Source organism: Pituophis catenifer, unplaced genomic scaffold (genome assembly GCF_029215685.1).
Source record: "Pituophis catenifer annectens isolate HBS135680 unplaced genomic scaffold, rPitCat1.0.hap2 SCAF_7, whole genome shotgun sequence".
Lineage (NCBI taxonomy): Eukaryota > Metazoa > Chordata > Lepidosauria > Squamata > Colubridae > Pituophis > Pituophis catenifer.
The window spans coordinates 81586686-81600422 of NW_027256887.1; the positions used below are offsets into that span (position 1 = coordinate 81586686).

The 13737-nt window shown below is 44.2% G+C and overlaps 1 protein-coding gene across 2 annotated transcripts in view; it reads left to right on the forward strand.

The window, feature by feature from the left end:
- The first annotated feature begins 3505 nt into the window (after positions 1-3505).
- The window catches only part of PDE3A (phosphodiesterase 3A), a 281620-nt gene continuing 271388 nt past the window's right edge, over positions 3506-13737 (forward strand). For both annotated transcript variants that reach the window (XM_070947268.1, XM_070947269.1), the window contains exon 1: positions 3506-4932. In XM_070947268.1, the coding sequence (XP_070803369.1) occupies positions 3895-4932 (1038 nt within the window). In that variant the 5' untranslated portion in view covers positions 3506-3894. The remainder of the gene's footprint in view (positions 4933-13737) is intronic.

The window sequence follows — 13737 nt, forward strand, 5'->3', positions numbered from 1 at the left end:
TATTAGCAGATTTAAATTCTTTGAGCAATTCTTCCGCCCTTGTCTAGCCTAATTTTCCACTTAATTCATGCCTGTTTGTTTCTATAAGGAAAAGTACAAGGCCATTTTATTTCATGCATTATTTATGCTGGCAACTAAAAAAGATGAACACCTATGCCCGCAGAAGTGCTTTGTCAAATGTATTCCACTATCTCCTATTGATGCTCAGCTGGGCGTAGGGAGAAAATAATCACATATTGGAGGGTGAGGGAGGAATTCCCAAAGCTCAGATTGTATAATGATTCTGCAGTAAATTGTCCAACAGGGTGTACATGATACTAGACTGGCTCAAGCCTCATTTGGAAAAAAAATATGCTTGTATCTAAAAGAGGAATTAAGGCAATGGTGAAATCCTCCGCGGATTGCCACTGGTTTGCTGCCTGCGCATGCACTGTGCATGCCAAATGCATGCCGTGTGAGCGCATGCAGTGTACGCCAAACACATGCAGCACATGCATGCGCAGTGCACCAAATGCATGCTGCGCAAGCATGTGCAATGTGCACCAAACACAGGATTTCCTGCTTTCTAGTGAATATAAATCTCACGGCACAGCTGATTGTCAGAAATACCAGTTTGGACAAATCGATAGCTTTTATCACTACTGGTTCGCCTGAACTGGTGCGAACCGGTAGCATTTCATCCCTGAATTAAGGACCATCTCTGGACCAAGTGGATCCTACCAGATTAATAAGGCAGTGTTTCGTTCACATTTGGAAGTTGAAAACGCTTTAAGTGTATTTGCCCTACAAGTACTTCTTCTGGCAAACTACATTGGTTGAACTTCTACTAGGATCCAAAGATGTTTCATCATCCTTGTATCTACCAATTCGGTAAGCTCTACTTGAAACTCCTACGTTCGTAATAGTTACGTGCATCTCTCTAGTCCTTTTAAACCCAAAAGGTCAGACAGTGAACACAGAATAAAACTCAAGTCAGACACAAATAAATATTAAGAACTCGACATTCCTCAAACCACTGGCCTATTTTGTGGGATGGAAAGGCATTAGCTTTTAGTGTTCCCATGCTGGCAAACACTTTTTTCTCTCACTGTGTGCTAAATATATAACCGCACAGCACTGACGTAGACTTTGGTTGTGAGGTTTTCATGCTCAGATGACAAAGGGATGTGTGTTTAGTGATTTGCAAGAAAAGTTCAGCCTTACATACATGTCCCAGACACTTAAGACATAAAGAATATCTCCTATCCTTTACTTCATTAGAAATTTTACCATCAAAAAAGCAAAGATTTTATTAATGATGCATATTTCTGGTCTGATAGGGATAAGTTTTGTCTTGTGCCAGTCATTTTCTCTCAGCTCTAGGAAGGAAGCAATGGCAAATCACTTCTGAAAAACCTTGCCAAGAAAAATGCAGAGACTTGTCCAAGAATTGGGCATAATTGAATGGAAGTGGGGAAACCCATAATAGATTAAAAGATATTGGTGTTCTAGTTTGTCTGAATTAATCTGTTTCTTAATTGTCAGATTGCACACTATTTAAATCACTGGCAATATGCTTGGCTTCACTAGTTACCTGTGAAACACAACTTGTTGCTTAGTGTGCAAAGCGGCTTGGGTTCCCACAAGTGTAGTTGTCCCAAAAACTAATTTGGTAGTTCTGTGTTTTGCAAATCTAGGAAATCATCTATAGTTTATGATTTACTGTGTTGCAAACCTCAGTTATCCAAAGTAGAACAGAAGAATCCCTAAATTTGTATTAGATGCTACCTAGGTAACTGCATTTTTGGGCAGCTACGTTTAAGCCACACAACATCAGTGCTAGAATTCTTGTTCCAGATTTAAAATTGAGGTGTAAACTGCAGCCCAGCTCCCATGAAACCCACTCGTTTTCAGAGCCTTGGTACTACAGTGGTTCAAAGCACCCTGTTATTAACACAGCTGCCTGCAATTTACTGCTGGTTCGAATCTCTCCAAGGCTCAAGGTTGACTCAGCCTTCCATCCTTTCTAAGGTAGGTTAAATGAGGACCCAGTTTGTGGGGGCAATAAGCTGACTTTGTATAAATATACAAAAGTATGAAGGCTATTGCTTAATGCACTGTAAGCCGCCCTGAGTCTCCGGAGAAGGGCGGCATATAAATCAAATTAAAAAAAAAAAAAAATATGTCTTGATACGGCTTGATTTTGGCTTAAGTATGTTATGTGAACAGAGCCACGATTCCTTGGAAACAAGAATCCAGTGTTTAGTGCACTTTGTAAAGTTAGGCAATCCTGAATTATTTAACAAACTATGATTCAATCTGTTGAGCAGACAGCTAGCTTCAGAGCTTTTTTTTTTTTAACAGCCTCTCAGAAGAGTCAAAATGATTTCCTGGCTAGGCTCACCCAACACATTAGGCTAAACGAGACAAGGTTCCCTTTTGGTACACATCACAAAAAACCCAGCCACTTAATAGGAGTGACCGACTGGAAGCTGAATGTGTAAAGGTCCACTGCATTCTATGGGCTGGCCACACGATCCTTCCCGTCCTATTCTTCCATTCAAAAGAAAGGCCTTGGAGTTCCTTGGGATCTGACCCGCTATCACAGCCTTAAAAAGAGGTTCACTCTGCCCCAAAGATTCAGTGGCCGCTGCAAAACGGGTGTCCGGCGAAAGGCATCGAGATAGCAACCGCTTTCCCTTTGTTCACAACTCCACCTCATTTCATTGTGTATTGTTTTTACTGGGTTCGTAGCCTGCCTACCGCAGACAGCCCGGAGACTTCTTGCAGGAGGCGATCAAGCGAGGCTCCCTTCTCTTTAAGGGAGCCCGAAGCACACCTGGCTGCGTGCACGCGCGCGCGCATGGAAGGGAGCCCCCAGCCCAGCCTCCCAGCCAGGACCCGGCGGCTGGCCCGGCGCCTGCGGCGGAGGTGTTAGCCAACGGGAAATGCATTGGCTCTTCGGCATCTCTCGCTCGGCTCAGTTCCTCATCACCGGCGCGCCGAGAAGAGCGGAGGCTGGAAGCTCGCCGCCGCCGCCGCCTCCAAAGTAGATCCCGGGCTGGCGCGCCCTTGGGATCCCACCTGCCTTTCTCCTCCCCCCCCCTCTCCAAGGATCCATATTCCTGGGACCCCCGTCCCCTTCGGATCCCCTTTCTCGAGTGTTTCGCGGCCGCGGGTCTTTGCAGGATTCGAAAACTTCGCAACTTGTTCGCCGGGCGCCTTCGGAGCGTCCGCTGCTTCCCCTTTTTTCCTCCCAGTGCGATTCGGCCACGAGGAGCTGCAGTCGTCTCCCGTCTCCCCAGCCAGTGGGCCCGGCGGCTGGGCGCTGAGGCCTCGGCGGGAAGGATCTCCGGAGCAGAAAAGCGGCAAAAAGAAAAAAAAGCGCCCAGACAAGAGGATCGGGTGCAAGAAGCCAAAGCGCGCGGCCGGTCCGCACATCGACCGGCAACCCCAGGACGCCTTTCGGTTTCCCCAGCCCGTTTTTTTTTTTTTTTTTTTTGGGAATTGGCAGCGACTTGCGAATCGTGCTTTTTGCAAGACTTTAAGGGTTTCTTTCCTATCCTCTTTTTTTGGGGAGGAACCTGAAAATACGGGATTTATAAAACCCTTTGATCAGAACCGCAGCGACTCCGATTCCCGCGCCTGCTAAAATAATCCCTCGCTCGCTCCCAACTTCGAAAAACCCCCAAAACTCTTGCAAACGGCTGGACTTTCTCTCCCCACCCCCCCCCACTCCTCTTTGGCAATTCCCTCCCGCGCAAAGAAAGCCGCCGCTTTTATTATTGGAAGGAGACTAAGGAAAAGGAGGGGGGGTCGATCTTGCTTTAAATCTTGCCCCCTTTCCACCACCCCCCTCCCCGAGAGGGAGGGAGGGAGGAAAAAAGAAAGAAAGAAGAAAAAGGATCCCTCGCCATGGCCGCGAGAGGAGACTCAGCCAGCGCGATCCCCGCTCGGGCCGGTTGGCGTCTGCGGGAGGACGAGCCCGCTTCGGCAACGGTCGCCGCCAGAGCAGCGGCGGTAGAGGGAGCTTTCGGAGCCGGTTGCAACGGCTGCTGCTCCTCCTTAGCCGGCCCGAAGGAAGTGAAGCAAAGCAGCAGCAGCAGCAGCAACCAGCGGGAAGGAGGCTCCTCCAGCGGCGAGAGCGCGTCTCCCCGGACTTGCCAGAGAAGCAAACTTTCCTGGGTTTTGGGCGCCGGGTCGGTGGCGCTGCTCTTGGCTTTGGGGACCCGTTTGGGGCCGGACATCCGAGGTCGAGACCGAGAAGAAGCGGGCGAGAGGAGCCCCCCAGGTGAGCGCAGCTGGTCCCCGCCGCCCGGCCCGGCTCTGTGCTGTTGCTGCCTCCTCCTGGCCGTCTACTTCTGGCTGGGACTGGAGCTGCTGCGCGCCGGGCTCCGTTTGCGCACCGCCGTCCTGTTCCTGGCCGTCTGCTGCTGCGGCGGGGAAGCGCTCGTCGGCTCGGCGCTGGGGGAAGACCGCTTGCTCAACGCCGCCGCCGCCGGGTTGGGGCTGTGCAGCCTAGCCGGCTGGGCATGGCTGCTTCTGCCCCGGCTCCGCCACGGCGTCCTCATGCTGGCTTTGACTAGCGCGCTGCGCCTCGCCTCGCTCGTCTTCTTGGAAGGCGTCGGGGCCCCGTGGAGACCTCACCTGGCTTATCTCCTGGGCTTGCTGGGCATCCTTTTGGCCAGCTGCGCTCGGCACGCCTCGTCGGGCCGCCCCTCCGGAAAGCGGGAGGAGGAGAGCAGAGCAGGAGCGGAAGGAGCCGTGTCCTCCGCCGCCGTTGCTTCTGCTGTTGCTGCTGCCGCCCGGCCGGCTAAAGAAGACGCGGCGGGCTTGAAGAGGAGGCGGCGGTCCAGCTCCGTGATCTCCGCCGAGATGGCAGGTTGCGGCGGCGGCGGCGGCGGCGGCAAGAGCCACCGGAGGACCTCGCTGCCCTGCATCCCTCGCGAGCAGGTAAGCGGGGAGCGCTGGGGCCGCTGCGGAGAAAGGCTTGAAGGCGCCTCAGCCGCCGTCGGCGCCCGGCTGGGGGGAAGAGTTTTGCAAAATCCGCGCTGAGGCAAAGAAAGTTCGCCGCCGCTTTCCTCGTCCCTTGGAAAGGGGAAGCGACCTAGTTGGTGGAAAAAACAAAAACAAAAACCCGCCAAAATTAGAAGGAGCGAACGTCGCGACCCTCGTCCCTTTGGATCCCTTGTGCCCCCAACTCCCCCCCTCCTTGCTTTCCTTTCCAGTTGGAAACAATTGGGGTGGAAGACCCCCATCTGCAGTCCTTCAAAATGGACTGAAGTGACCAGGGAAAGTAGGGGTAATTGAGCCAGCAAATCCTTTCTTAGGACCTCGAAGTACACGGGATAACTTGCTTTCTATAAGGAGTTGCGTCAGGTAAAGGATAAGAAGACTTTTTCAGGCTTGGTAGTAGGAGATTCCTGCAGCCCCCCATGAAGAAAATTCAACATTTCATTGGGTTGATTAAATCGCAAAAGGCCAAGCATGCATAGGGTAGTGGTTTGTTTTTTGTATTTTGTTTTAATGTTGTGGCCACTTGCGAAGTGGATCAGGACCACTTCCAGGTGGAGGTGCTGAATCCACCGTTTGAAGACCCCCGTCCCCAGTCCCTGTTAAAAGCATTTCGGTTTTTTTCTCATCCTTCTTTATTAAGTTGCTTGTGAGCTTGCGATAGCTCTCTTGCGTAACTTTAAAGATCATCCCTCTCTGAGAATTATTTGAGAGAAGAATTTATCAGCAAAAAAAAAAAAAAAAGTATCTGTTGTGTTTTAAAGGAAAAGGACTTGTTTTTGAACAGCTGGTGGTAATTCTGCACAAACTGATGTGTTACAAATCCAAAGCAAGCAGAGGTTAAGTTCTATTTTATTTAGGGGTACGAACGCGTTGCATCTTTTTGGTGGCAAGGCCTTCAACAACTCAGTTACTTGGGTGTTTGCTTTTTTTTTGCACACTTAACCATGTTATAGTTAGGTTTCCGTTGATATAACAGCTTATGCAGCTGGGTTTTCTACTGCATCTGTGGGGTCTCTATTTGAGTTTGGGATGGTTGAGATGTTTGAGAAACTTTTTTTCATAACTTGAAGAAACCAGAAATTGGATTTCTTTGTGATGAAAAGCTCCAAATGGCCAATATAGAAATGCAATATTGCAAGTTAGTTTTCATCTACTCAATTTTAAAGCTATTTTTCAACTTTTAAAACTTGCTTGTTTCATTTTGTTTTGAGGAGTCAAGATCTTAGCCCTGGAAAAAATGTTGAGTTGAAACTCACAATTTAATCCTTTGTATTTTTATGGATTCAGTGGTCTTCTATATATATAAGTATGATCAGGATTACAATATTGTTTAAATTCAAGATACAGGCTTTCATTTAAGGTGATAAGTACTAATTGGACAGTTCTTTAAATGTGAATATTTCAATTCCACTGAGCGGTAAAATAATAAGCTTTGATAATAATATCAGATAATAGGATGCTTCAATGGGTGCTTTAACAGTAGCAGGAATTTCCACTGGTTATTTTGGAGATGTGAATTTTCTTACTAAGTTTGAAGAAGAGAAGAACTTTAATCACACATAGTAGAAGAAGTTTTGTGTTTTCCTATTTTTTTTAAAGAATATTTTTTTTGAATTCATAGTAAAGGATTGGGAGGAAAGGAGAAAATTCTGTAGCTATAAACAAGGTTTCTTGGAGGTCGAGTAAAATCAGTTAATCTGGTTGAATATTTGCATATGTATTAAGGTATCTGTACATGCCATTTGACTGGATATTGTTTACAAAAATGCATTTTAACTCCTTTTTTCCCTCCAAGGCAATGACATTAAACTTTTAACAGTTGGCAGATATTCCCCTCTTCAGTGGAATTGTTTAAATATACACTGTTTTCAGATTGCTTGTCTCATCTGCTGCAGGTTGTTTGAGGTTTAATTGGTCACAAATACACTTAATAAATTTAAGGGAAAGAAGGAATACTGACCATATTTCTCAAGAGCCAAAACCACAAATAAAAATGGATTCTGAAACTTGGATTCAGTCCCCAATACTTTGTCATATTATTTTGTGCCACTGTGGGAGGGAAAATAATAATTAAAAAAATGAAACCATACATTCTTAATTAAAACCGGGGAGGAGGGTGAAAATACGGCTATTTATATGAGTGATATTAACCATATGTATTTTTTAAAAAATACATGTCATTTGGGTATAGAATATGGGGTCTGGCTGCTATCGCTTCCTTACACAAACTTCTCAATATATCTTAATTTATGTGGTAAGAAAAATCAGAATCCTTAATTGGGTTTCCATTCATCTATATGGAGCTAATTATGCAACAGGAATTAAATTAGGATATTAAACAACAGTGCTATTCAGCAGTGCAGTTTCTCAGCTTGTAGGGTATCTTAAATCTCTGAGGTTGATTCAGCCAACTTGAACAGTGTTGTTTGGAAACGAAAAGATGGATGGTTGAAAATAAAATATATATTACTGAAAGGAAAAAAAAAGAAAACAGTTTGCGTTTAACCTGGGAATATGTAACTTTACAAAGCTTTGTTTCAAAGTTAAACTCCCTTCTCCTTCTTTTTTGTATTTTTAAAGAACTACTGTACTTTGTGAATTATGTTAAAGTTTTTGATTGCCCTGAACTGCAAAACTTTGACATTACAATAGTTCTCCCTTGTCCTGTGTAGAGAACAGTGTTATGAAAATACAGTAGGTACTTTTACATATTCTTATAAAAAAACATCATGGTTTGAAATTAAACCCCACAGTGGGAAATGAAAGATGCAGATTTTTAAAAACTGGGATTTCCTCTTAAAGTTTGTCAAATGATGTGGCCTGAACATTGAATGTACAGCATCAGGAAAATCATGAAGTAAATACACGAAAGTACTTGAAGAAATCATGAAGTACATGAAAGTTAGTGTTAGTTCTACTATGTATTTTAAAAACTCACTTTTATTATGATCGATCTTACATAATTAATGCAAACGAGTAAAAAATGTAACTTTTTTACAATGCAAAAAAAGTACTTGGGAAGTTAAAAAAAATGAACCTCTTGTGTAAAAGGATAATGCTTTGTTCAGATTTTTGAATTTGAATACTTTTCGAAATTAAAAAAAACCCACTGAGAAATAAAAAAACCCAGATTATTAGGCTCATTTATCAGGCAAGAGAAAGATGTTTTGAGAAATGGTGTTTATTATTTTTGAATAACTCAAAGATGGTAGAATTTTAAGTTTTGGTATCTGATTCAGGGTGGAAAAGAATCCATAAATTCCCAGACAGTTAGTGGCTCCCTGACATTATTCACTAATGCTCAAATGTGTGCAATATACAAGTGTTTTCAAGGATAAAGAAAGTGGGTTGAGGCCAAAATGGCTTGAAGCTTGGGAAGCTCTGCTTCCTCATGAGTAAGAAGTTTTTGGAAAAAAGTTTTGATCAAGTAGGTAGAACAAAATAGTAATGCATTTCTGTCACCAAGCACAAATGTTGCGCTTGGAATGAATCCCATTGGATTCACCTAATTTGATGCCCGAGTGGAATGCATGTCTCTGTTGTTGATAGTGTTGTTAAAGAGTCACATGGAGGAACTTGGTTATCGAAAAAGGCACCTGTCCAAAGGTATTCACCGGTATAATTAGGTCTGCACAAACTGGCATGCATGAGTGTAGATGTAACCTGCCAACAGTGTTGTGAGATTCCAGCATTTCCCATTTTAGGAGGTTGTGATTTTGGGATTGCAACTAGGTGATTGTTGATTGCTTAACCTGGATTATGTTAATCTGGGGGAATCAAGTTGCCCAGGTCTCAAAAGATGTCTGGGGGGGGGGAGATCACAGAGGGTATCACTTAAACCAAAAATAGCAAATGCATCACAAGATTCTTCGTTTCTGAATGGATCAGGATATAAGCAGCACCCTAATTTCTTGATTTTATCTGGCATTTCTTCAGCTGCAAAGAGACGGCCTGGGAGATGGGTTGTGTCGATGGAAGTTGGTATTTATTTATGATCATTAATAAATGTGGTCTCTTCCAGAAGTTCGAGAACGTAGGGTAGATGGGTCACAGCTTCCTAAATTCTTATTATCTAAAAGTGCTGGTCAGGAAATTAAAAAACAAACAAACATCGGGAGGAGCAGAAAAGTGCCCGTCACTGTTGCATGTCCTTAAAGTTTGGCTTCGATATTCAGAGACCACAGGAAGTTGCTTTTTACCATTTTAGGCTATTTTATTCCTTTAGCTTGATACTGTCTTCCGTGCCCTTCTTCATCACATGGAACTTAAGCTTCTCTTTCTGAAAATGTCTGGAATTAACTGCTTGAAAGGAAAACACAGGCCTTAAGAGTGGCCACCTGTTTTTGTGATTGAGCTACTTATTTGTGGGTTTGATGTCTAGTCCGGGAGATGTCTAAAAAAACCCAACGATGCTCAAGACCTTTCAGTAAGCAGAGATTTGAATGTTTCCTGTTGTCCTGTCCCACATTCTTGCCCCAGAACCAGCTGTCCTACTTCTTTATAAGGTTCATACAAACACTCGTCGTGCATAATAACAAATAAAATCGTGGACTTTGGACGTATGTGCAAATGGCGGTGTTGACTTTATAACATCAGTGAGGTTCACTCGTTTTTTTTTTTTTTTTGCCTATTATGACCCCATTGCCCTAGATGTTAAAGAGGATACCAAAATTATATTCCATAAATGTCTTGCATGCAACGCTAGGCAATGATTCTTTTTAATTGGAAATTGAACCCGCAGTCCTTCCATAAATTGAGCATCACTAATAATGGTGGGAGATAACTTCTCTGTTCAATTCTAACAGGGGTGTCAAACTCAAGGCCCAGGGGATGGATCCAGCCTGCAGGGTGCTTAGATCTGGCCCGCGGGGCCACCCTGGAAACAGCGAAGGACTGGCCCACAGTTCCTCTGCCTGCAAAAATGGAGCTCGGGAGAGCCACACGCTCCCCCCCTGAGCTCTGTTTTCATCTGTGCCAGCCTCCTGCAACTCTCTGCCAGTGAAAACGGAGCTCGGGAGGGCGCTTGAGCCACCACAGGTGCCTGACATGAGTAAGGTCAAGCTGGCCATGCCCCCTGCCCCCCCGAGGTCAAACACAACTGATGCTTCCCTCTATGAAATTGAGTTTGATACCCCTGAACTATAGGTATTGATTTTCTAAATGGTAACCAGGCCTTCCCAATGGTGGGTCTACCATATTAAACGTGCCTACAGTACTGGCAGCCCTCATGACCACAAATGAGCCCATAATTTCTGTGGCTAAGTGGGACAGTGGTTACATGAGTGGTTTGCCCCGTTTTATGACCTTCCTTGCCACAGCTGTTCAGTGAATCACTGCAGTCATTAAGTGAGTAACATTGTTGTAAAGGGAATCTGGCTTCCCCGTTGATTTCGTTCCTCAGAAAGGTGCAGTGATCACCTGACCCTGGGACGCTGCAACTGTCATAAATACGAACCAGTTGCCAAGCATCCAAGTTTTCGATCACGTGATCCTGGGGATGCTGCAACGGTTGTAAGGGTGAAAAATGGTCATAAGTCACTTTTTTTCCAGTACTGTTGTAACTTTGAGCGGTCATTAAATGAATGTTGGTAAGTCGAGGACTACCTGTAATGGATCTTCAAGCTTGTAGGTCCATTGAGCTCATCTGAGTCAAACAAAAATGTTCCACCCATTCACTAAAAAAACGATCCCTTAATCTGGAAGGAACAGGTTGCGTTATGATTTCCATGCAGTCCTCATGCCATGGGCTACTAAATAGATAAAATAAAAAGTTGGTTAACGTTTCAGCAAACAGTTCTCTTTTGTTTGTTCATCTCAGTTCCCCCGAATCATTCTGAATATTGCTGACTGGCTACTATGGTGTAGCAGCCAGTTCTGGAACCTAAGGTAGAAGTCAGGAGGTTAGATGTTTGCCACACACCCCTTAAGATAATTCTGATTATGTTAAGAAGTTCAGGAGATGTTTCTACCACTTTCAGTCACATCCTGTGTATGTTTACTCATAGTCATACTGCTACTCAACACCGTACCTGAGTTCAGTGGAATTTTTGCCACTTCAAGATAATCCATTTCTATCACCTTACTAGCCCCTGCCAAGTTATTTACTCTTGTAGGAATATCTGGAGGCAGTTCCTGATATTCTTGAACCCTATTTCCTTGCAGGTTGATTAATTTATATCTGTTTCTGTCACTCCTCCTAACTGGGATTATGTTGGTAATTCTGAAATTAGAACAAATGCTCTCACATTTCATTTGGTTTCTCAGAAAGCATGTTGAGGTTATGAAGTTATGAATGCTGGTGTTGACGCCTTCTTGGTTCCCCCCCCCATCTTTTTATGTATTTTGAAATCCATCTTATTTGTTTATGATGTTAGGGGTGTGCTTGGTTCTTTACACCAGTATGCGATTCCTGTTTGAATGATCTTACATTTTGAACATTGTCATGGAGGTGGCATCTAAGAAAGTAGGAAAATAAGATTTAGCCACTTCTGATGGTTACCCATGAAGTTGGAGACTACCGTAAAAGAAAATTCAAAAGGTTTGCCTCAACGTTTGCCATGAATTTTGAAATCTCTTCATTCCTTTTTGATGATCCTTCCCTCTCATACATAAAACTGGCGTCCGCAGTTTGCTGAATTTAAGGCCTAAAAATTGTTAGATATTATTATCATGGTGAGCTAGTTTATATTATATCTATTTGCACCAGCGGTGAAATCTCCTCCCCCCACCCCAGTTCTATCCGGCTCGCCGAACCTGTAGCGCCAGGAGGTTCCGCCCACCTGCCGGGATGTGATTATGTCCCCTTTTTTTACCATCTGTGCATGCACAGGTAGCAAAGGTAAGTGGATTTCACCGCTGACTTGCACCATTCTGCGTGACTGGCTGAGGAATTCTGGGAGTTGAAGTGCATAAGTCTTAAAAGTTTCCAAATTTGGAGAGACCCCTGATTTAAAGTAACAATTCTTAATTCTTTTAAAAAGAAAACTTAGGTTTCAAATCCTTTTGCTACCTACTCAAGTTAAAGTCTCTCTCTGTGTGTACGTACGTGTAAATGGATAGGGCATATAATGTGAAAGGGGGGGAACAGCTTATAAACTGACAAAATAGTTCATAAAACATGTAAGATGACAACATCGTTTATAAGAAAACGTAAGACAGTTTAAAGAAAACAAGGCCTGGAGTGGAAGAGGCTGAAATACAGTGGAGCCTTTCATCTGTTGTTAAATGATGTGCAAAGTGAAATACTTCTGAAAGTGCTGAACTGAAAGGAACTCACTGTGTGCAGGAGTTTATGTCAGTTGTGTAAACACCTAGGATGGGGATGCTGATGACATGCGTTGCAATTTTCTGTGCGAGGACGTGGTGGGGATTGGTATTCCTCAATCTAAGGAGTACTGCTGTGATGGCTTACAAAATCAAGCTTATTTTTAATTTTTCCTTTTCTACATAATCTCTTGGAAGCCTTGGTGTAGGAGTATTTAGTGTCCTACCTCTCTATTCCCCCTTATTTCCTAGTACAGGGAGTCCTCGACTTATGACCACAATTGAGGTAAAAATTTATGTTGCTAAGTGAGAAATTTGTTAAGCAAGTTTTGCCCCATTTTATGACTTTTCTCGCCACATTTATTAAGTGAATTGCTGGAGCTGTTGCAGGGGTGGGTTCTAAATTTTTTTACTACCGGTTCTGTGGGCGTGGCTTATTTTGTGGGCATGGCTTGATGGTCATGTAACAATTATTTAGGATTTAGCAGAGGTACTGGTCTACCAGGCTTTTAACTGCTTGCAGAGCTGTACCGGTCTACCCATTTATTTTTGCAGGCACCGATCTACTCATATATTTTTGCAGGCACTGGTCTACTCATGTATTTTTGCTTGCACTGGTCTACCCATTTATTTTTGCAGGCACCGGTCTACTCCTGTATTTTTGCAGGCACTGGTCTACCCATTTATTTTTGCAGGCACCAGTCTACTCATGTATTTTTGCAGGCACTGGTCTACCCATTTATTTTTGCAGGCACCGGTCTACTCATTTGTTTTTGGAGGCACCGGTCTACCACCAAACTGCGTTTTACCACTGATCAGCTGTAGGGCGGCCCTTTGAAGCCCCGCGGCAAGAGTTTAAATAGTTTTTCCTTAGAGCCCATCAGCTGGGACTCAGGAGGCAGCAATAGATTGGGAGTGGGGGCCAAATAAAAGGTAAGAATAACGTGGGCGGGAGCGGGGGGGAAGAACCGGTTCGGTGACGTCATATCGTCACCGCTACCGGCTTGGCGGAACCAGGAGGAACCCACCACTGAGCTGTTGAGTTAGTAACAACGGTTGTTAAATGAATCTGGCTTCCTCATTGACTTTACTTGTTAGAAGTCGCAAAAGGGGATCACATGATCCCGGGACACTGCAAGTGTCATAAATATGAACCAGTTGTCACACATCCGAATGTAAATCACATGAACATGGGGATGCTGCAATGGTCGTAAGTGTGAAAAATGATGGTAAGTCACTTTTTCAGTGCTGTTGTAGCATCAAATGGTCATGAACGAACTGTTGTAAGTTGAGGACTACCTGTAGAATGGTATTTTGGTTCTCAACAGCTTTGAAACTCATTGAATTTGACAACTTTAAGACTTGTGGACTTCAACTCCCAGAGTTGAAGCAAAGCTGGCTGAGGAATTCTGGGAGTTGAAGTCCACAAGTCTTAAAGTGCCAAGTTTGGAGACCCCTGCCCCACACCATCCAGTCTCA